The sequence below is a fragment of the Bos mutus genome, chromosome 3, assembly GCF_027580195.1.
Source record: "Bos mutus isolate GX-2022 chromosome 3, NWIPB_WYAK_1.1, whole genome shotgun sequence".
Lineage (NCBI taxonomy): Eukaryota > Metazoa > Chordata > Mammalia > Artiodactyla > Bovidae > Bos > Bos mutus.
The window spans coordinates 87,055,169-87,076,596 of NC_091619.1; the positions used below are offsets into that span (position 1 = coordinate 87,055,169).

The 21,428-nt window shown below is 42.3% G+C and overlaps 1 protein-coding gene across 7 annotated transcripts in view; it reads left to right on the plus strand.

The window, feature by feature from the left end:
- The window catches only part of DAB1 (DAB adaptor protein 1), a 462,229-nt gene extending 445,257 nt beyond the window's left edge, over positions 1-16,972 (plus strand). For 6 of the 7 annotated variants that reach the window (XM_070367959.1, XM_070367958.1, XM_070367957.1 and 3 more), the window contains 3 exons: positions 217-344; positions 693-803; positions 13,611-16,972. In XM_070367959.1, coding sequence (XP_070224060.1) covers positions 217-344; positions 693-788 — 224 coding nt within the window. In that variant the 3' untranslated portion in view covers positions 789-803; positions 13,611-16,972. The remainder of the gene's footprint in view (positions 1-216; positions 345-692; positions 804-13,610) is intronic. The other variant, XM_070367960.1, reaches the window with a different exon arrangement.
- Positions 16,973-21,428: the final 4,456 nt, after the last annotated feature.

The following is a 21,428-nucleotide window of genomic DNA, read 5'->3' on the forward strand; positions in this document are numbered from 1 at the left end:
TCCCTGTGGACCAGCTCCTCCTGACTGTCAAGTATGTGAGAGGACAGGATAAATAGAGAAGAGAGATTAAACTGTTCAACTGATTTGACTTGTGATGGGAAGAGGTGTCCTGGGATTTGACTCAAACATAACCAGATCCCTGGGGTTTCCGGGGGGTAGAAACAGTTGCCTCTGGACACTTAGGATGTTTTCTCTTTTTGCATGGTCTCCATGTAGCTCCAACCCCAGCCCCTAGACAGAGCTCTCCATCCAAATCATCTGCATCCCACGCCAGTGATCCGACCGCCGATGACATCTTTGAAGAGGGCTTTGAGAGTCCCAGCAAAAGTGAAGAGCAAGAAGCTGTAAGTGACCAGTGTGTTCTGAGTTTTTTTTTTTTTCCATTTAAAACTTCTGTATCTAAAATGAACAATGCATGAGGACGCCTATGTAGAAAAGAATGCTGACTCAGACTCAGGTTCTAAGGGGTAACTAAAGGGGTTTTTTTTATGTTCAAATGAGCAGCTGAAAACTGCTATCCTTTCATTACATTGTTGCAAATTCTCGCATTTGCAGAAGTGGCATCCTCTCAATAGAGTGCTGCCTTCTTTAAAATAATGGATGATATGTGTGCATGAAAATGTACCCAGCTGTCTTATATTTTAAATTACTGAAAAGAAAAAAAAAAAAAGTGTTATCTTCTTGTGTTCTAGCCTGATGGGTCACAGGCCTCATCCAACAGTGATCCCTTTGGTGAGCCCAGTGGGGAGCCCAGTGGTGATAATATAAGTCCACAGGCCGGTAGCTAGATAGCACAGGTCTGGGTAGGTATCTGTCCTTTTGATCTCCCACCCTTAAGCCATCGCTCTCCCTTTTGCTTGTTCATTGCCTCTGAAGTCGCATCCCTGATGTTCGCACCATCATCCTGGCCTGAGCGTATCCCCGACGTTTGCATCATCTCGCCTTGCCTGGTGTCTGTTTTCCACCTTGTTTATCCTCATGGATGCATGACCTTTGACATGTATTGGGAGTAGGGGTAAAGGTGAGGAGTGGGGAATGGTCATACTATTTTATTACCGATATGTTCTGAGTTGGGGAGGGGTGGTGAGGCATGGTCAGAGCTGCTTTAATGTGGATTCAGTGTCTGAAAGCATCAACATTCTGAGATGCACACATTCTTTCTCAGTGAGATGTGGTCCAGATGCTTAGACCCCTTCAGCGGTGTGTCACAGAATTTGCCTACACTCCACAGATCTAAAAAAGAGAGAAAAAAAAAATCACCAACCAAACACACTTCAAGAAGGCAGACTAAGAAACAAAACAATCAGTGCTTGAAATAAAATTGATAGAGATGTGAGATCGTGGTAGCCTGTTCTGTCTGGCCAAAAGAGGCCCTGCACCCTTTCTGACATGAAAGTGGAATTCAGAGCTGTGAAAATGGAATTAAAAGACGTGTGGCATTCGCTTCTGAGGCTCTGCTGTTTGCACCTGTGTGACAGCCAGTGGTTTACCACCAAACCACTTCAGACTCCATCAGCAGCAACTTCGAGAGAGGTGTACTTACATTTACTAGAAGTGGGTTTAGGCACTTGAATTTCAATACATCTGATTTGATGGAAAGAAAGAGGGGCTGATGAAGCCAACTTTCCCAGGAGACAGAAGTACCCGCTTGTTACCCAGACATGATTTCTAAGGTCACTCCTTGACAAATGTCTTCAATTTTCAGATGCTTTTCTAGTTTTCCATAAATGCCTAGGACCGCAAGGCCCTAACCAGCAGAGCTCCGTTTTTAGGCCTGAGTAGCATGGTCAGAACCATTAAAATGGTAAATAGTTTTCACTGTTCATAAATGGACTCTGAGGCTACCTTCGAATCAGTTGCCATTTGTGTATAAGTTATTTTGATGGTTATTGAAAGCTCATAGAGTATTTTCAAAGTGCGTTTTGTTCATAGATTTTATGATTAGAGAATCTCACATACCATACATTCTGCCACATTTCATTCACCTCAGTGCCGTATATAGCACACGAGAATACCATCGTGCCATGCAAACACCCGACTAAAAATGTAGTCTTACAAAGCTATGTGGGGGGCTTGTGATAATAGCCAGAGTCGATGTTCCAGGAAAGGCAGAAGGTGGAGAAGATGGATGGACACCTTGGGAAGATGCCCCAGCAGGTTATCCCACCCTTTTCATAGTTCTGTTTCACATGCTCACCCTTGCCTTGAAAAATGTGATGAAGTAGGGGTGGCAAGAGCCATTTGTCAGCATAACAGCCAACATCTAATCCTAAAACTGAACTTCTAGACAACAGAGATGATGGACAGCATTTGCAGATCGATGCCTCACACCCTCATCGTTACGAGTCTGTTCTGCTTGAGATGGTTGTGCAAGCTGTTTTGTGGGGCTTCAGCCTGCCGTGTTGTGTTTGATGCTCTGTCTAGAACCCCAGGCCAGGGCCGAGTTGTGAATGGATGTGGCACAGTCTTGTGGGAAGAGCTCAGAATTTGGAACCTGAGTTCAAATTCTAGCTCAGCTACCTAATAGCAGGAAATCTTGGGCAAGAACCATACTTGCTGTTGCGTCTTGGTGTGCTTATCTGCTGGCAGGGCCTGCTGTATCCATTACCTTAACTGAGATGGCACGTAGAGACAGACACTCAGTACTCAGCTTAAAAATCTGGGTTCTGGAATAAGAGTGAATTCAGAACCTGGCACTAGCACTGATGAGCTATGTGACCCTGATGAGATGTCATAACAATTCCCTATCTTATTTAGAAAGACAAGGATAAAAATAGTCTTCCTCATGAGGTTATTGTTTGGACTAAGTGATATGTCTGGAATTCTTAACACCACATCTGAAACACGGAAAGTAGCCAAGCTGTTAGTTGCCATCAGCAACACCAACACCAATCACCACCACCCCAAACCGTCATCACATGTGCTCAATAAACATGGTTCACCAGTCCCTTGGATTTTATACATTTAGCCCTTGTGTTGAATACATTCCACCGTAAGGACCCAGGCCATTGCCTGGGAGGTTTTGCTTTGTACTTTGTATTTGCAGGTAATTAATTTTCAATATGCCTTAAAAGAGCTTTGGGAGAAAAAGAAAAACCCTATTTCCTAGTTCTGTGGCTCACCCTGCCCCTTAATCAGAATGACCCCTTTTAGGGCCTCAGGGGCCAACTCTCACTTCTCCAAACAGAGCAACCTTATCTTAAATTCACATGTAAATCATAATAAGTAGTTCCCAGCTCCAAAGGAGGGCTGGGCTGTAATCTTCAATGAAGCAGTTTTCTCCCTTTGAAAGCTTAGTCTGGCAATTTCACAATGGCCTATCAAGGGTCACATGCCAAGAGGCCAATGCCAGCCTTGCTGACACATCCCACGTAGCCTTAGCCTTGCTAAGACACCCATGTAGTGATGGTGGTGGTGGTTCAGTCGCTAAGTCGTGTCCGACTCTTGCGACCCCATGGACTGTAGCCTGCTAGATTCCTCTCTCCATGGGATTCTCCAGTCAAGAATGCTGGAATGGGTTGCCATGTCCTTCTCCAAGGGATCTTCCCAACCCGGGAATCAAACCCAGGTCTCCTGCATTGCAGGCAGATTCTTTACCAACTGAGCTACAAGGGAAGCTCCCAAGACACCCATGACGGAAGTCCAAATGGGGCTTCTGGGCCTGTCCTTCAATACAGCATAAGCCACATTTGATCTTTCTGTCTCCATTCCATTCAGCCATCCACCCAACCGGAAATTTACTGGCTGCAGTTTCTTAGCGCCTTTCCAGGCATTTGGAGAAAGGATACACCATGCAGGGCAAGTTATGTCCACAGCTCTATTTTCCCCTCTGCCTCCATGCAGTTGGGAAGCAGGAGTCTCAGCCTTATCACCATTGCAACCATTATCACCAGCTGCTTTTTATTAGCAATGCCCGCACAATTCTGAGTAGGTAGGGGTGACATCTGTTGATAAGTTAAAACCATATCACACCCTCGTAAGAGGAAACAGACGGCCTCAATCGTTGCAGGTGGACGCTTTGGGGCCAATCTCAAACAGCATTTCTGTTTTAGCAGTAAGGGAGAATATCTTCAATTATTTCATGTTTTCCCCTACCCTCCCATCTGGGAGAATCACGTGTCTGTAAAAGACTGGGTCAACAAGGGCGCAAAAAAAGAACCCAAGTAATATTATAATGGCTGTTGTGGGAATGGCAGGTAATTTATACTCCACTGATGTGTTGCTGGAGCAATTTTAAGGGCGAAATGTTAGCTTTTGAGGAGATGAAAGAAAAATGAAAACATTTATTTGGTTAAATAGCTAAGTAAATAAACTGCCTATCAGACTTCCCCAGCTGTCAAGTCAAAGTAGCATCTGTAACAATGGAGAATTGTTTGGTCTGTCTCCCTTAGTAACAATAGATATTGCCATAAATAATAAGTCACTGTCATTTTTTTTTAAGACCAATCTTCATAGTGGGAACCCAAGACACATAAAATATAACCTGATGGATTTTTTAGTGTTTAAGGGAAAGAAAAGCAGAACTTTAGACGCTTTGGGAGAGAGATTTGGAAAAAAAAAAAGGAGAGAGTGCAAACAGATGCCTAGAGTCAGGGGACTTGGGTCTGAATTATAGTTCGTAAGCACATGATCTTAGGTGGGACCTTAGCTAACCCCTGGAACCCCACTTCTCACACATAGATGAAAATGAATCATGACAACAGCTCCCTCCTCAGGCTCTCCTAGGATCCGAAGATATCATGAGTATGAGTGCTTTATAAGCTTTGAAGTAAAATAGCACATATTTGGCATTATTATTACTATTATTCTATTTAAATAGAATCACATAGCAAAAAGCCTTAAAACAGAGAACCACAGAAATGGAAAATAACCACTTCTTTCCATGAGCATAGTGGTGCTCTGAAGCTAGTCCAAGCCAGCCTGGTCCAGGCAGGAGATGGGAAAGCCTGGCTGAGGGCAGCGGTAGCCAGGTTAGAGACGTAGGCTTGATGCCCAGGGACAGGAAAAGATGGAATCAGGAGGAGGTTAAGGCTGAAGGGAAGTGGGAAGAGAGGAAGAAGAGGCCTGCACTAGGAGACTCGCCGGATGCCTGCCTGTTGGGGATCGAGGCGGGGCCAGGAACTATGCTAAGAACACAGAGCAGCAGGCTTGAGCAGAGAAAAAGGCAAGTTTACATTGGGAACAAGTGTTCTTGAGGTTCCTTTGAACTTCTAAGTTCAGATGCTGGTAGACTGCTGAACATGAGACTCTGGAGGACAAAGGCCCAGAGATGGAGATTTCAGCATGATTTTCAGCCCCTAGAGTAGTGGGCAGAGCTAGAATCCACTGATCATTTAGATCTGAGTTCAGCAAACACTCTGTGAACAATGTATGCTTTGTGGGCTATCCGGATCTCTGTCACAGCTAATCTGTTCTAGTGTTGTATCAGGAAAACAGCAAAAGACTGCATAAGGACTGGGTGTGGTGAGTTCCAGTAAGACTTTATTTACAGAAGAACTGGCAGTCACTAAAATGGGCTGGTGGGCTGTCCTTTGCTGAGCTGAGCTAGATCATGCTCATTGTTTCTAGAATCACCCTGCAGAAGGTAATGCAAGTAACCTTGCACTTACTACTACTAATGAGATAACTTTAAAAATCAGCAGTGTGTTTATAGCGCTTTCATTAAACATCACCTAGTTCAATCCTCAGGGAGACACTCTTAAGTATTTTTATTATTCCTGTTTCACAAATATGGCAGGTAAGGTAGAGAGGTTAATAACTTGTTGAAATCACAAGAATCACATGTAAGGAGGCTAGGATTTGACTCTAGACCCTGATTAGAGAACTTAAGAGCACTCAACCAAGACCAGGACACCTGGGTTTTAGCAGCCTCTGTTTGACTTAATTGCTTGTGATGTGAGGCATATGGCTTCATTTCTGGCCTTTGGTCTTCTCTTCAGAAAAGCAGTTACTCAGGCCCTTCTAGCTCTTACATTCTAGGACTTCTAACTTGTCCAGTGTCACCCAGCTAGAGCATGGAAGACCCAATCCTTAAAAAGTGTCTTCCAACAGCAGCCTTCTCCCAGGTTGTCCTTATTCCCACCTAATGAAGGAAAGGCCAGAAGTCCCTGAAATGCAGTGACTTCTTTAGGTGTTCCGGTGACTCTCCATGTGAGATGTAGGACCCTCTCCTGACCACCAGGAGCCTACTCAGAACAGGCCCATTTGCTTTTGGCAGAGAACAGGCATCAGCAACCTCAGTGCCCTCATCTGCTACAGGACAAGTTAAAAAAAAAAAAGTGATGTCAACATGCAAAGCAGATTACTTGTGCCCGTCATTCGTCTTACTGGGGAAGTGCAGAGTTGATCAGAATGAGTGTGGACTTCCTGGGAACTCAAATTGTGCACCTGTGTTCACCAAGTGGGTTTTGGCACCGTGAGGCCCCTGGAAGCAAGTGCATTTGGCAGCAACTTCAGTCTCTAAGGTATTACCATTATATCCATCCTTTGTTTTGAAGGCTTTCCTATCCTAAAAGCCAGATTTTCAGGCTGAAAGTAGTCAGAAAGCTTTGTCATTTTCCCTTTTCTTTGAATAAAAAAAGAAAGGAAGACTCCTGCCACTTGTTAAAATTCTTTATGTCATATGAGCTCGTTTATTACATGTTACATGCAGGACCATGATATTGGTGTTACAAGCCCCATTATAGAGATGAAAAAACCCAGGTGAAATGCCTGCTTCAGTTCATACAGGTAGTTAGGAAGATTGCGGGAGTCTTTGTGGCTCTAAACATTTTTCATGGATTTAGATGGCACTTTGAGTTCTTTCCACCTTAGTTTTATTCCATGATTACCATCCCCCTTTTCACTTTGCCAAGCTAGGAAATGTAAGACCCTGTGGTAGGCCTACTGAGGTAAGCCCCAGTGTTGGGGCTTTAAAGACCCCGAGGCTGAAGTTGCTGCCTAAGCAGGGCGATGCTGAGGGCCTCAAGCTTTGGCTCACCTCCCAGCTGCAGTCTGACCCCCAGCTTGGCTCAGCGTGGCTCTCACTCCCCAGGCGCCCAGGATGGGGCAGATAACAGGCTTGCTCAGTAACCAGATTGCATGGCGCGTGACCTCACGTCCAAGACCACCTTTCTCAGCATGCTGCGTCTTTTCCCCACTCATCATCTGTTTTGAACCAAACTTTGCTTAACGTGGCCAAGCTTCCCCAAAACACAGTAAATTTAAAGTGAAGTCATAAGCACAATTGAAGTGGCTTTCCAAAGGGGCTCATGAAAATGTGGGATTGAAAACTATGTACCTTTGTACTTCAAGCCAAATGGCTGGGAAGAGGTAGGGAGGGGAATATGCACGAAAGGGGAGTCCAGACCCTGGGCTGCCCCTCCTGGCTCTCCACTGTTTCCTGTGGACTTTTGGTAAAACACCCTCACATCCGGAGGCCTTCATTTCTTCCTGCTGGAAAGGAACTGTCAGACTGAGAGCCCTTCTTGCTTTGACATTTTACAAAAGGGATCACATGGCAGTGGAGAGGACAGTGGGCTTAGTAAAGACCTGGGTGTGTTTACATGAAACGCTCGAGAAAACAAATCTAACCTACAGTGGTCAAAAGCAGATCAGTGTGGCCACAATGGAATGAGCGGCTGACTGAGCAGGACATGGGGGAAGTTTGTAGGGTGAGGAAATGCTCTACATCTTGATGGCTTTGTCACAGTTTATGAAACTGTACACTTAAAATGGGAACATTTCATTGCATGCAAATTACACCTCAGTGAAGTTGATTTAAAAATAAGAAATAGGTAAATTCATAGAGATGGAAAAGTAGATGAGAGACTAGTTACTAGTAGTTAGGGGTCAAGGGGACTAGGAAGTCACTGCTTAATGGGTCTATTTGGGGTAAAGAAAGAGATTTAATAATGAATGTCTGTGAATTATATGCTTAAAAATGATCAAAATGGCAAATGCTTTGCTCCAAATATTTTACTGCAATAAAAAAAAACTAAAAATGTAACAAAGGTGATTATATCCCCATTCTGCCCTGTGCTGGCTGAGTGACCTTGGGCCAGTCACCAAACTCTAGGGAGCCCTGCTTCTTCCTGTAAAAGGAGCTAGGAACTCCCAGGGTACAGACTCTGTGATGTCCAAACGAGACCATGGCTGTGATCAAGGAAAGCCCTCTATAGACTCTAATTTGGTTTCTGTAAATATATAGTCTATTAATACTCTTCATTCTGTGATTCTGCTTGGTTGTTCGGCATGAGCTCATACCTCATACGTAAAGCCGTCTGCAGACACACGGAAGTCTCTGCTATCCACAGGGCCCTGCAGCCAAGCCCTTTAAATGTACTCTGCATTCTTTCCACATAGTTTCCCGGGACAGATCCTGTGCCATTATTAGGTCTCTTAACAGCCCAGTTACGATATGAAGAAGTGTCAATGAAGGAGATGGAATTATTAAAGCCACCTGCCGGTGATTTTTAGGCTGAAAACCATCTTCTATAAAGGAAGGATAGAATCACTCACCCAGATAGAAGAAGCCTTACTGTTTTGGGAGTAATTTCTCTGTGCCAGACTGTGTGCTCAATGTGTGTTTTCTCCTTCAATTCTCAGTGAGGACTTCTAGCCTCATTTTACAGATGAGAAAACCGATACCCAGAAGGGTTAAGCAACCTGCATGGAGTTGTAAGGTTGCTAAGTAGGTGACAGTGGAAAGAGAACATCACATGACAGCCAGGAGCCAGCCCAGCCCTCACAGCTGGGCACTTGGTGTTCTATTGCATGTAAACAGTTTCACAGATGGGCGTCAGACAAGGCACCGTGGTGGGTCAAGGCCCATTCAAGACCTCTCAGTAGCCATGGCTGCCATGAACATCATCCAAGCTCCAAAAATGACCAAACATTATTCGTTCCTGGCCTTAGTCTTACTCTGTGCGTCCTGCCTCCCAGGTAAGAATTATTAAGATAATCATGCTTCCTGAAAGCACCTAACCAAGAGAGACCCTCCCCCTAAACATCTAATATGTTTAAGCTTAACCCCATAGGAAGCCCTTTCTAATCACTTCTTCCAGACTTGCCCTTGGTTCCCCTCATTGCAATGAGCAATAAATCAAACTTGCTCAAGTGCAAGTGTGTTCCCACAGTGCCTGTGTACCACAGGCAGTTGGTAGGAAGAATACCAGCCTGGATCTGCCCGATTTCACATCAGTGTGCATATACTCTCTCACTGCATCTCCCAGAACATAGGGTATTCAACTTACGTCAAAGGCTAGAGAGTTGATTTGTTTTCATCTTTACTGCATGGTTTCTATCTACTTTGTTGTCCTCTAGAAACAAAGGTTATTAATATGCCAGATTCACAAGTGAGCTTATTAAGGTTCATAAGTATTTGCCCACTCCTAGTAAGAGAAGGCAACGGCACCCCACTCCAGTACCCTCACCTGGAAAATCCCATGGATGGAGGAGGCTGGTGGGCTACAGTCCATGGGGTCGCTAAGACTCGACACGACTGAGCGACTTCACTTTCACTTTTCACTTTCATGCATTGGAGAAGGAAATGGCAACCCACTCCAGTGTTCTTGCCTGGAGAATCCCAGGGATGGGGGAGCCTGGTGGGCTGCCGTCTATGGGGTCGCACAGAGTTGGACACGACTGAACCGACTTAGCAGCAGCAGCAGTAAGAGAAGCAACTTTCCATTCACTCATTTACATCCTCACGCTCTATGTTGTAAGTAGGTATGCCTGCCAGGTTCCAAGCTTGTGCTCAGCATGTGGGACACTGACGTGCAAGGTACAGCAGAGCTCACTGTGTAGACAGCACTAGGAGGAAATGTGATGGCAGTGTAGACGTGGGTCTCTGCAGGGCACTGCTGGAGTCCAGGAGCAGAGTGGTCTGCGTCACCTGCACAGTCCAAGAAGCCCTTCTATTTGGGCTGGCTCCAAAAGTATGAACCTATAGGTGCGGGAAAAGGAGAGGTCCCCAAAGTGGAAGAAACTGTCTAAGCAGAGTCTCAGGGGTGGGAATCTTATCGTGTCAGGGGGACGAGGGGCTTCACTGGTGGCTCAGACGGGTAAAGAATCTGCCTACAATGCAGGAGACCAGGTTTGGTCCCTGGGTCGGGAAGATCCCCTGGAGAAGGGAATGGCAACCGACTGCAGTATTCTTGCCTGGAAAATTCCATGGACAGAGGAGCCTGGCGGGCTACAGTGCAAGGGGTGGCAAAGAGTTGGACACAACTGAGAGACTAACACTTTGGCTTTCAAGGGAACCAGAAGAACAGAGCGGAAGTGTGACCTAAAAGAGAGTGGAAGTAGATGAAGCCAATGGGAAAGGGAGCCACATTGGAAGGGCCTCATGGGTCATTCCGGTGGGGGGATGAGGGTGGGGTGTCTGCATTGTCCCTGGGGACTTAAGGAGCCTGGAGGGTTGTTTCAATCAGGAAACTGGTATGACCAAATCCTTTGCAGAAAGATCATTCTGACAGAAGCATGAAGAATTTTTTTTTTGTTTTTAAAGCATGATATATGTGACCAGAAGGGTGACTTTTGATTCATGGTCTGGAAAGGGGCATTTATTAGTTCTAATGGTCTATGAGACTAATAGGTCTTATGTGCCCAGTGAAGGAACTTTGACCTTACCCTGTGGGTAATGAGGAGACTTTGAAGGATTTGAAGCAGGGCAGAGAGATACGGTCAGATCTGACAAAAGAAAACAACAGATATCAAAAATGTGCTGTGTTAATGTGTGATTCCATTTAGGCTTTTTGGAATGTCAAAAAATAGCCTAAAGACCCCATGGTGACCTTGCCAGAAGTCAGGTCAGAAATTTCTGGATCAAATGATTTCTTAGTTCCCCTCTAGCTCTTGACAGTCTTAAGATTCTGTAACAAGGAAGGTAAAGCTATTTCCAAAACGTATAATGCATCAGAGTGTCAGACTTTGGGATTATCTGCTGCTTGGGGTTTTCCACACCAGTGCTCCCCTTCATTAGTGGGGATAATTGAGAGTTGACTGCAGTCGTTACCGCTGTTGTGATGGGTATTTGAAGCTAAACTCCGGCAAGCAGGAGATGTGTGAATATTTATCTCAGCTGCAGAAACTTAATGCAGTGTGGCATTAATTACCCTGTCTGAGCCTGCTGTCTTCTTCTGTTTTTAGGTGTCATTCTCAGTTGAATAAATTAGTTTCCAAAATTAGAATAAAGCAAATGGTAGGGTGGGATCAAGGCAGCCTGACTTCTTAGGGCCTCCAAAAAGCCGAGTGAGCTGAGAAAGTCTACCCAGGAAAGAGGGAGCTGCATTCTGTGGCCCACAGAGCACAAGGCGGCGTTGTTTCCCACTAGTGGTACTTCACAACTTTACCCCTCCGCCTTTGCTCCACTCACTCCACCCCCAGAACACAAACACACAGAAAAATTCCATGGTTAGGCTTACCACAAGTATCTGAAACATTTCAAGACATTGGCAGAGAATAAATTAGGTGCTTAATAAATCATCTTGCTGTAGCTTTTGCTCAGAATTTGATGCTGAAAGAATAAAGCCAGGGGAGAGTGTGTTTAGGGCAAAGGGATCAGAACAGTGAAAAAAGTAGAAACTGTATCCTAGACATTCACATTCATTCAACAGACCTTCATTGAGCACCCACTATGCTAATAAAATGGCAGACAGAACACACAGGTGGTAACTCAGAAGTCGGGCATGGAAGAATAAGCTTTCCTACTGTATGTCATCAGATATTTGGAAGAAGATTATACTTTTTTTTTTAACCTTTTCAAGGACAGTATGAAGTCCCATGGTTGGAAACCATGCAGGTTTCCAATTGACAAACTGTTCTATTACACAACTGGGTGCCTCCAAGAGAGGAAGCTCCTTGTTCCTGGAAGAACACAGAGATGATGAGCTCTAGAAGAAAATATGCTGGACTTGATCTCAGGAGTCCTGGATTCTATTTACAGCCTGGTTACTAAGTAATCTTGTGATTCTGGGGAAGCAAAAGCTCTCTTCATTGGGCTTCACATTCCGTCTTCTTGCCCATCCCCACTTTACAATAAAAGCAAGCAATACAACATATTAAATCTATGAGAGGCAGCACAATGACTTTGAGTTCACACAACCTCTTTGATTTTCAGTTTTTACCTGCAAAATGAAGATGGAAAGAATAAAAGCCACTCCTGGGATGGTTAGGCAGGTAAAATATTGGGATGGCCAAAAAGTTCACTCAAGCTTCTCATAAGATGTTACAGATGAATTTTTTGGCCAACCCAATAAAACATAAAGGTATTTTATATAAATTCCAAAACACTCTACAACACCATAGCTGGAAGACTTTTTGCTTGTTTGTTGTGGGGTTTGTTATTGTTGTTATTTAATGGCAGCTATTGTAATAAATGAGAACAAGCACTGGAACTTACTTTTAAGTCTCAAGTCCCATGTGACTTACTAGCCATGTGACCATGGTCAAATTACTTAACTTCTCTGTGCTTGGTTTCTCATTTGCAAAAGAGATAAATCACTGCCTTAATCACTACATTCAGAAGACAATGTACTTCAAAATACGTCAGACACATGGTAGAGCTACAGAATGCCAGTTCCATCTGTTGGTTCAAGAAAATAAGCAGTTGAAAAGAATCTATACCCACATAGCAGGAGGCAGGCTAATATACAGAATATGGCGGAATTAAGATGTCATTGTGTCCATTTAATTCTGGTACAAATATCTGAGAGTGACAGCATGGAAGTCAACTTTAACAGAAGGGACTGTGCATGCTTCATACCAATATATTGACCTGATCTGTTTGGCCAGTGCACCCTGGTCCATTTCAGTATGAACTGAAGTCTGAAGTGACTTCAACGAGGCCAAACGCCATTTCCCATCTGCATTTGGATTGAATTTTTGCTGTGTCATATATTGGTGAAAACCTTGTGTATATCTTAGGACAGCCCCAGGGTTGCAGGCAAGTGACTGACCCAACCTGAAACTGCAGCAGGAGTGGATGGAAACAAGCCCTAGAAGCTTTTAACTAAGAGCTAATGGCGTGGTTGCTGTTCTCTCGCTCTAAAGCACGCCCAGTCATCGCTGCTTACAGAAACCAAAGAGCAGCTTGAAACAGAATTTCAGCAGTCTCGAGTGGACGTTCATAAAACTGCCTTGGAAAAACATTGACTTGATGTATGAGCATTGTTACCATGTTCTGAAGAGCCTTTTCAACTGCTAATTTTCTTGAACATTCCTGCCAAACACTATGCTAGAGGCTTTATATATATTCTCTCTAATTCTCACAAGAACCCTGTAGGGTAAATGGAATTATTCCCATTTCATGGTTGGGGAAACTAAGGCTCAGAAAGTAAAAGTGTCTTGTCCATATCACACAGCTGGTCCAGCTCTGTCTGCTAGACCCTGTGATTTCCCTAACAGGCTCAGCTTGAAAACCAAGGGCACAACTGGGTGAGTTGTTCTTCTTAAGGATAAAAAAGGATGCCAAAATGACATGCACCATGACTGAATAATCCCAAAATAACCTAAGATCATTCATCATAAACTGTCATCTTTCTGTTCTAATTCCAAACCCTCCTTCCCAAGCTGTCTTAGAAAACCCTATCAGGAAAAGAGCAGGTCTCATTTTGTCCCTCTGTCCGTAGGAGCCGGAGCCTCTCTATGCGCAGATCAACAGATGTAAGAAATAGCATCAGTGCGGGCTTGTGGCGGGTGCTTCAAGACTGGCATGGAAATCAGCATCGCGACAGGCTCTCTTGTATTTTTTCACCTCACGTCATCCCACGAAGAAATTCACGATTGCCCAATGGAACTCCTTTGGAAGAGGGAACTAAGAGGTTTTGGCAACCACTGGCAGAGGTCTATGGCAGCACAAAAACAAACTCACCGAAGTATAAAAAACCATACCCAGCATCAAATCACAAATCAAGCAAGTGCTCACCCAACAAATGTTCCAGGCTCTCTTAGCGTGGGTTTAAGATGACCCAGTATGTGAAACCCTAATTCTCTTTTTATTTCTCAACCTGCTGACCACTGTAAAGACATCTGATTTGGAGTGACAGGCCTCGGAGAGGTACATCAGGGTTGGCACTGACGTCATTTAGGCGAATGTAAGGTCTCTGTCACCACAAGATGCTCATTCGTATGCCTTTTCCCATAGGATGGTATAATTACAATGTTCCACAAGGCCTGGTCTGCCATTTTTTCCCCTTTCCTTTCTTTGTCATGTTTGAAGTTAATGAGTGTACAAATTTTTGTATTGCTTTTGACTTTTTTTTAGATATTGATTAAGAAATTCAATTGGGAAAAAAGAAAAAACCCTATATGAAATGAATTCACTTGAAATCATCACAAGACAAATAAGTGGGTGATGATTCTTTTTGATTAAGAATGTTGCCAAAACAACCCTTTAAGCTCTTCTGCATCCCGGTGAAGAAAGACAGATTGTGGTTTAACCTTCACTCTGTGAGTAGGAAAGGACATCGAATCCCATTGATGAGAAAGATGAAAAGTACATCTGATTTCCTCAGAAGCTCTAAACTCTTTAAGTCCAATAAAATGAGATTTTTTATTTTTCCGATATCTTGCTGCTGTGATGCTATGCAGACAAGTGTCTTCTCCATGTGCCATTTCAAAGAAAAGTCATTTGCCAAATACTTCTGGTACAATCCTGGTAATGTGGTTTGGGATTTTAAAAAGTCAACTTGCTAACGGAACAGTGGTGACATGAATATTCAGAGTAACAAACTGATTCTGTGGTCACAATGGTTCATCTCTATCTCTTTTTGTACATCAGAAAATTCAAATGGGATTTTTATTTTATAACTTAAAAAAAAAAAACCTTACCATTAAACTCTTTAAATATTTAAGGGAAATGGCTTTAAGGAGTTCTAATGAAAAAAAAAAATTGCCCGTTTGTGTTTTTTTTTTTGTAAATATAAATGTTAATGAAAATGCTTTTTTAATAATGCCATTACACTGTAGAGAAGGTAGCAGATTGAGTGCAGAATGTGACAGACTTGATGGGTGGGGCTCACTTTCCGGAAACTACTCCGGAGCCTATGGTAGGAAGCTGGAGTTCAGGGACCACTGTCAGGAGCAGTCAGCCAATCAGCAGCTAGTGATCAGGAAGGGAGCACGTGACTCCAGCCTCTCATCTAAGTCTTTCTGCGAGAGTACGACCCTCTGTGTAAAACAAGAAATAGTTCACGCTCTGAAGGCCTGTCCTTCAGATTCTGAAACTCCCTCCCACATGTCCACTCCCACCGACCCTGTAGACATCACTGGACTGTTTGTACGTGAAACAGAAGAATTTAAGCTTCCTTTTTTTACATTTATGAGACAAAAAGTGCAGTGTTTGGTTCGTATGTTTAGCACATGATTTTCATAAAGAATCTATATATTTTTGCCCTACAGAGAATATTGTTCTACAGGTCAACTGTGTTTTCCTGATGTTCCTATGCAGTTACAGTATGTTGAATTGAATGGTTTAACACTAAGAAGAAAACTTTAAAGAATCATGGGATGAATTGGATTGGGGGTGGGGGTGATTATCCTTACTTGGTTTTAAAATTTGAAAGTAGAATTTACCTTGATATGATTGACTGCCATCAGCCTGTGTACTTTGATACTTCGTATCAACAGAAACTAAAATGATTTGGAAGAAGGTATACTTGGTGACCAAGGGAAATTTTGAGAAGTCAAGGTAATTGTTACTGTTTGAAGCCCATGTTTTACACCGTCAGGTCACTGGAATCTAAATGTTTTCCAGTTAACTGGCAAATGTGCATTGCAGAATAGATGGACATGGAAGGTCCGAAGAACTCGAGAGCTGAAAAGGGCCATTACCGTCCTCTGTAGCTGTCACATTTTGGTTGACATGACTTCTCCAGGAATGTGCATACTTTGGATGAGCTGATCCTTCCATATGAAGGGGAAAATGGGAGAGGTGTGATAACCATGAGAGTTGTCCTGAGACAAGTTCAATTGCGTTTTCTGGGGATTTGATGAGATAGGCAGTTCCCACAGGGAAGTAACTTAAATTGCTCTGTTGTCCGTGATTCTGATTCTGAACCAGTGGTGCTATCTTCTCCCTCAATATGGTTGTCTTGAGTTTGTCTTGCAGTATCACACCCTTCCACTGATTCTGCGGGTTGCTTCTGACACATTCAAAGTGAACTCCAGCCGATGGGGCTGTTTGAGGTACACCCTCTGGAGCTCATCTCATAGTGGAAAGTGACAGCCCAGTGGATTTGTCATCATTCGTTGAGTGTGGGTGAAAATGTAGCTGGCTCTGAACTTAAAATGGCCCCTGTAATACACTAAAGTGAGGGAAATAAAGTCAAGATTTTAAACTGCCATCCATGTTATCATTGGCTGAATTCTGCTGTCTAATAAGCACTGTTTGGGGAACTCAGAACCACTGTATCCTATCCCAGGAAAACAGTGAGATTTCCAAATGAGAGCTGAGGTGCAGGTACCAAAAGGCCATGGGGAGTGTGCACAGTTCCAGTTAGACTGATAGAAAATCCACGTGTACAACTGTTAATTCCTCATCCTTCACTAGCACGAAATTTGTCACTTTAAATTTTGAAACCAGGGAAACACCACCTGTCATTCTGTTCCCATTCCCCATAGCTCTCTTTACATGCCTCGAGACATTTTTGATAATTCGTACTCATCCCTGTGTCTACTGAATCCCCATCATGTAATGTACCGGGCACCTTCAAAAAAAAAAAAAAATGTTTACTCTGTGGGTTTGGTTCATTTCAATTTCTGTGTTCTGACACATATTTTTTTAATAAAGATGAGAAAGAGAAAATGACTGTTGCAGTACATTTCTAGATCTACTTTAACTTTACCTCAGATGACAGTTTGTTAACATATATGGACACGTTATTTTTAACTTTATGTACAATGCATTCAACAGAACAGCAAAATTTTTAGAAATTTTCCATTAATTTCTGTAACACACCATGTAAAACTGTTACAAATAAACATGTTTGAGAACAACACCTTAGCCTGGTTTTATTCCATAAGCTTCTACTGGAGATTCAGGTTGAGGAATTGGAAGAAGAAACTGCTTCTCTTGAGACTTCCATTGGACCAGGTGAAGGCCTGTTTTCCTGGCACAGGACCAGAAAAAGAAAGCTCCATTGAGGAGTTAGGTCAGTTTGTCTTCAGTTCAATTCAGGTACTGGCTCTGCTTGGAAAATCACAGTGAGGAATGAGGAGGCTGTTGTCAGAAAAAGCACAGCCTGTGTAGGTGCGGTGTTCAGACCACACTTAGCGTGGGACTTTAGAAGTTGGGAAAGACCCCAGGACTTACCCTATGGATTTGTATCTTCTTCTAAAAAATATAAAAAATAAAACATGAAACCTGCTAAACTGTTGGTTAGAAGACCAAGCTTAACCTAGACTGTCAAAGAATTTGCCCCGTAGTTCAAGATCATCTGCTGTAAGAGACCCAAAGAATGAAGCATTTATCTTCCTTCACATTCTGCACACAATCCATACCAAAAAACATGAAAGGAAAAGAAGTCTGGAGCTGGACCTTGACTTTTATGTATTGAAGAACAGAAAGAAAAAAGTGTGTGCATATTTATGTGTGTATGTATATATGTGTATCATTTTTATTTTCTCTTGTTATTAAATCAGTTTGTTGATCCAGTAATCAGCCAGATTACAGATGATGATTAGATCTTTGGGATGCCAAAAAACACCTCTGTTTAGGACTGGTTATGTTAATGGTTGTATAAACATATGCCCTCAGTCTGGTGTCATTAAATAGAAAGTATTAAACAGATGTTACCACCAACTTGGAGAAAATGAGAGAAAGGATTCCAGCAAAATAAATTTGGACCAGATAGAAGGAACAACCTTCATACAATAAAAAATGGACTCAATTGTTAGAAGATGTTATAGAAGGCTTTCTGAATAAATAGTGCCTCATACTTGTTGAGCAGCTACCAGGTGCCTCAAAGACACTCCATGCTAGATGGCCATTGCCTTAGTTAATCTTCCAAGCATTAGACATTATCCTCAACTTATAAAGAAACTGAGACTTGGAGAGATCAAATAACTTCTTCAGCTAGCTGATGGTAAAGTTAAGAAGTTTCTTCCTCACAGTTGATTTTAAATTTTTTTAGAAAGCTGGATATTCACCCTTCTTAATAGTTCTAAATAGTCTTGTTGAAAAGCTTGATCGCCTGTGCCTCTTCCCAGAACTCTAGTTGGTCTTTGGTAAATAAGTTAGATTCTACGTTCCTCCAGTTGAAAATTTAAAAAAACATGAGATCTTAGTGTCTTTAATATGTTGCTAACTTTGTAATTTCTTTTTTAATTAACACTTTGAAAGGGTATGTGTCAGAGGGATTAAAAAAAAAAAAATACACCTTTCTGCCCAGCTGGTTCAAGTTTAGCTGAAACCAAGAACTGGTAATTTACTTTCCCAACATAAATGCATCTTAAAGAAGTGACAAATTAAAAGGTGTCCTATTTAACTGTTAGGCGGATGCCAAAATAAATCAGGCAGACATATCTGCTTTCATTTTGTGCTTGAGAGCAAACCCTTGTTGTTTTGACAGTAAATGGTTTTTGTTTTACTCAGAATGACAGTAGGAAAAACGCCTAGAATAAAAACAGGTTTCATTGAAATCAACCTTCAAAGCTTTGAAACCTTTTTAAAGATGTTTAAATTCAAGGGAATTGGAACAACAGTGCCTGAAAGATTTTTTTTTTTTAATGAACAGATGTAAATGGCTTTCAAGCCATTTAGTAGCCAGTTCTCAGTATTTATGTTAAAATCTTAATAATAGCTGTTACTCTTGTGATGCTCCTACTGTATACATGTCACTCATTTTCTAGCTATCATTTCCAAATTTTTACACAAGAAAAGAAACAGGCTCCCCACTTTACAACTTAGGAAACGGAAACTTAGAGATGTTATGAAACAGTTATTAATTAACAGAGCCAGCGAGCTCTCCCAGAGGCTGTTGAGGTCCCCAGGGTCTGACCTCCAAGTCCCTCTCCTCTCTTCCGTGTTTGCTTCTGTCTGCAGGGTTTCTAAGATGTCACATGGCGCACGCACCCTCTGTAAGATACTTTTAAAGTCTCTCTCTATTCCACTAAAAGTAGTGTCTTAGAAAAATCACACCCAGCCTTACTGGGCTGACTTAGTGCAGAAATGGATGCTTCAGTAAAACGACTGTAGATATTTTTTAAAAAGGAAAAATTGTTTTATTTTTAAGAACAGTGATAACTCTAACCCAATCCAATGAATATATAATTGCCAAAAAAAAAAAAAAACACTAGCATTCATTTTCTCATCTAAGATACAGAGGTCGGAAGAGGGAGTCTTTTTAAACAGGTTCATCGTTTGCTGAAGAATATTAATGACTGCCAAGTGGGAAATGTCGAAATATTCTTGTGAGATGGCAGCCTCTGATGACTTGGGTCTTTAATCTTCGGAACAACCTCTTGCCACTCTGTGACACATGCAGGGGCCACAGCCAGGATAGGGAACCAGCAGGGATGGTGGACGAGGGAACAGGCAGTGATCAGGGCTGACATCTTGTCAACAGTAAAATGCTCAGCTGTCTTTTTTCCTATTGTAAGGAACTCTACCCCGCCTCTTGGGGAGGCACCCTGAAATCTGTCTTGTTTCAGATGATAGAAGTTAGTTACCATAGTTCACGGCCATGAGCTCAAGAACCTAGGAACTTAGTTATTAAAGGGAAATTATTTCTTCGTACCTGTCTGTGCCCCTTCAAACTTTCATAGGTGGTAAAAGAAAGGTGGTCAGTGACCACACAGTCCAATTTTATTCTTTTAAAATAAAGCAACATCATATAAACTAAAAATAAAGAAACCCATAGTTGATGGTTAGTTCTCTTTCATCAGAAGAGAAGTGATGCAAAAGTCAAGCAGGTAGGTAGTCAATAGTTTTCTTGCTATTGTGAACTAACCTTAGGCAGAACCTGGAAAGTCGAGTATTTGACCAGATCATGCTTTGCTTAGCATTTGTCTCTTTTCTCCCAGAAGTGGAATGTACTATCTTTACTGGTGAGTTAATACAAATTACAGAGGGTAGACTCAATTCAGAAAGTCTTGGTAGTCTATAGCCGTACCACCCTGAACTCACCCAATCTTATCAGGAAGTCTCCATGTAGGTTCTGGCCCCACAGCTTTCTAGTTGTTTGACCTCAGGTCACTGAATATAATGTTGAGATGATAATATCCTCCTCATAAAGCTGCTATGAGACATACATTTGAAAATTTCGTACCTGGACGTAGTAAATCCTCAAGTTGTAGTTGTTTAGTCCTGCCCAACTCTTTTACGATCCCATGGACTGCAGCCAGCCAGGCTCCTCTCTCCAAAGGATTTCCCAAGCAAGAACACTAGAGCAGGTTGCCATTTCCTTCTCCAGGGGAATCTGTGTGACCGAGGGATGGAACCCTCATTTCCTGCCTTAGCAGGTGGGTTCTTTGCCACTGAGCCACCAAGGAAGCCCACACAAATGCTCAGTACACGTTACAGTACAGTAAAGAAAGTGATAGCTATTCTATATTTTTGCATTTAGTTCTTTTACTTTATCCTTTCACATTTATTACCCCAGAATGGCAATGGATGATTATTAACTCTGTTGTCAAAGAAAAGCAAAGAAGCATACATATACCTCTTTGAAATCTTTCTTACTGGCAAACTTTAAAGTAAAAATATATCATGGATTTATGTACCAGGATCTGTGATAAGCACTGGAGATTCAGAATTTTTTTTTAAGATGTCTATATGACTATTCCTACTTTAAGAAGTTCAGAGTCTAGTTGGGAAAAAAGACTAATAGGTGAGTAGTAGGGTGAGTGCTTTAAGAAAGGCATAAGCTAATACTATGGGAATGGTGGAAGAAAGCTATACAGAGCACTGATGATTGAGTTGTGTTTTTATAAATGAGCAGGAATTCCTCGCGAAGCAGTGGCAGTGGAGGCCAGAGCTGTAGCTGAACTGGCACAGCCAGGGAGCATGATGTGCCCGGAGTAAGTGAAGGGAAAAAATGATGCACTATTTAAGCTCTTGAGTAACACAGAAAAACCAGTTTCTCAATTCATATTTCCAAGCTAAAATAATAAAACATCAAAAATAGTACCAATTATAGCCTGATCTTTCTAATGTATAATCAGAAATTCCTAAATAGTAGCAAATTAAACACAGCTGTAAACCATGACCAAATAAAGTTAATTCTTGGAATGCAATTAATAGGTCAAGAGAGACTGTCTCATCTTCGTGTCTGCCAGGAAGACATCTGGTAAAATTCATTATCCTCTTTGAGAAAAACATGAGCAGCTAAAATTATAGAATTTCCTTCACACAATAAAGAATGTCAATCTCAAACCAATAGGAAATGCAGTAAAACTTGAAGGTATCCACTAAACTGAGGTGGAGGTCAAGGCTGTCAACCATTACC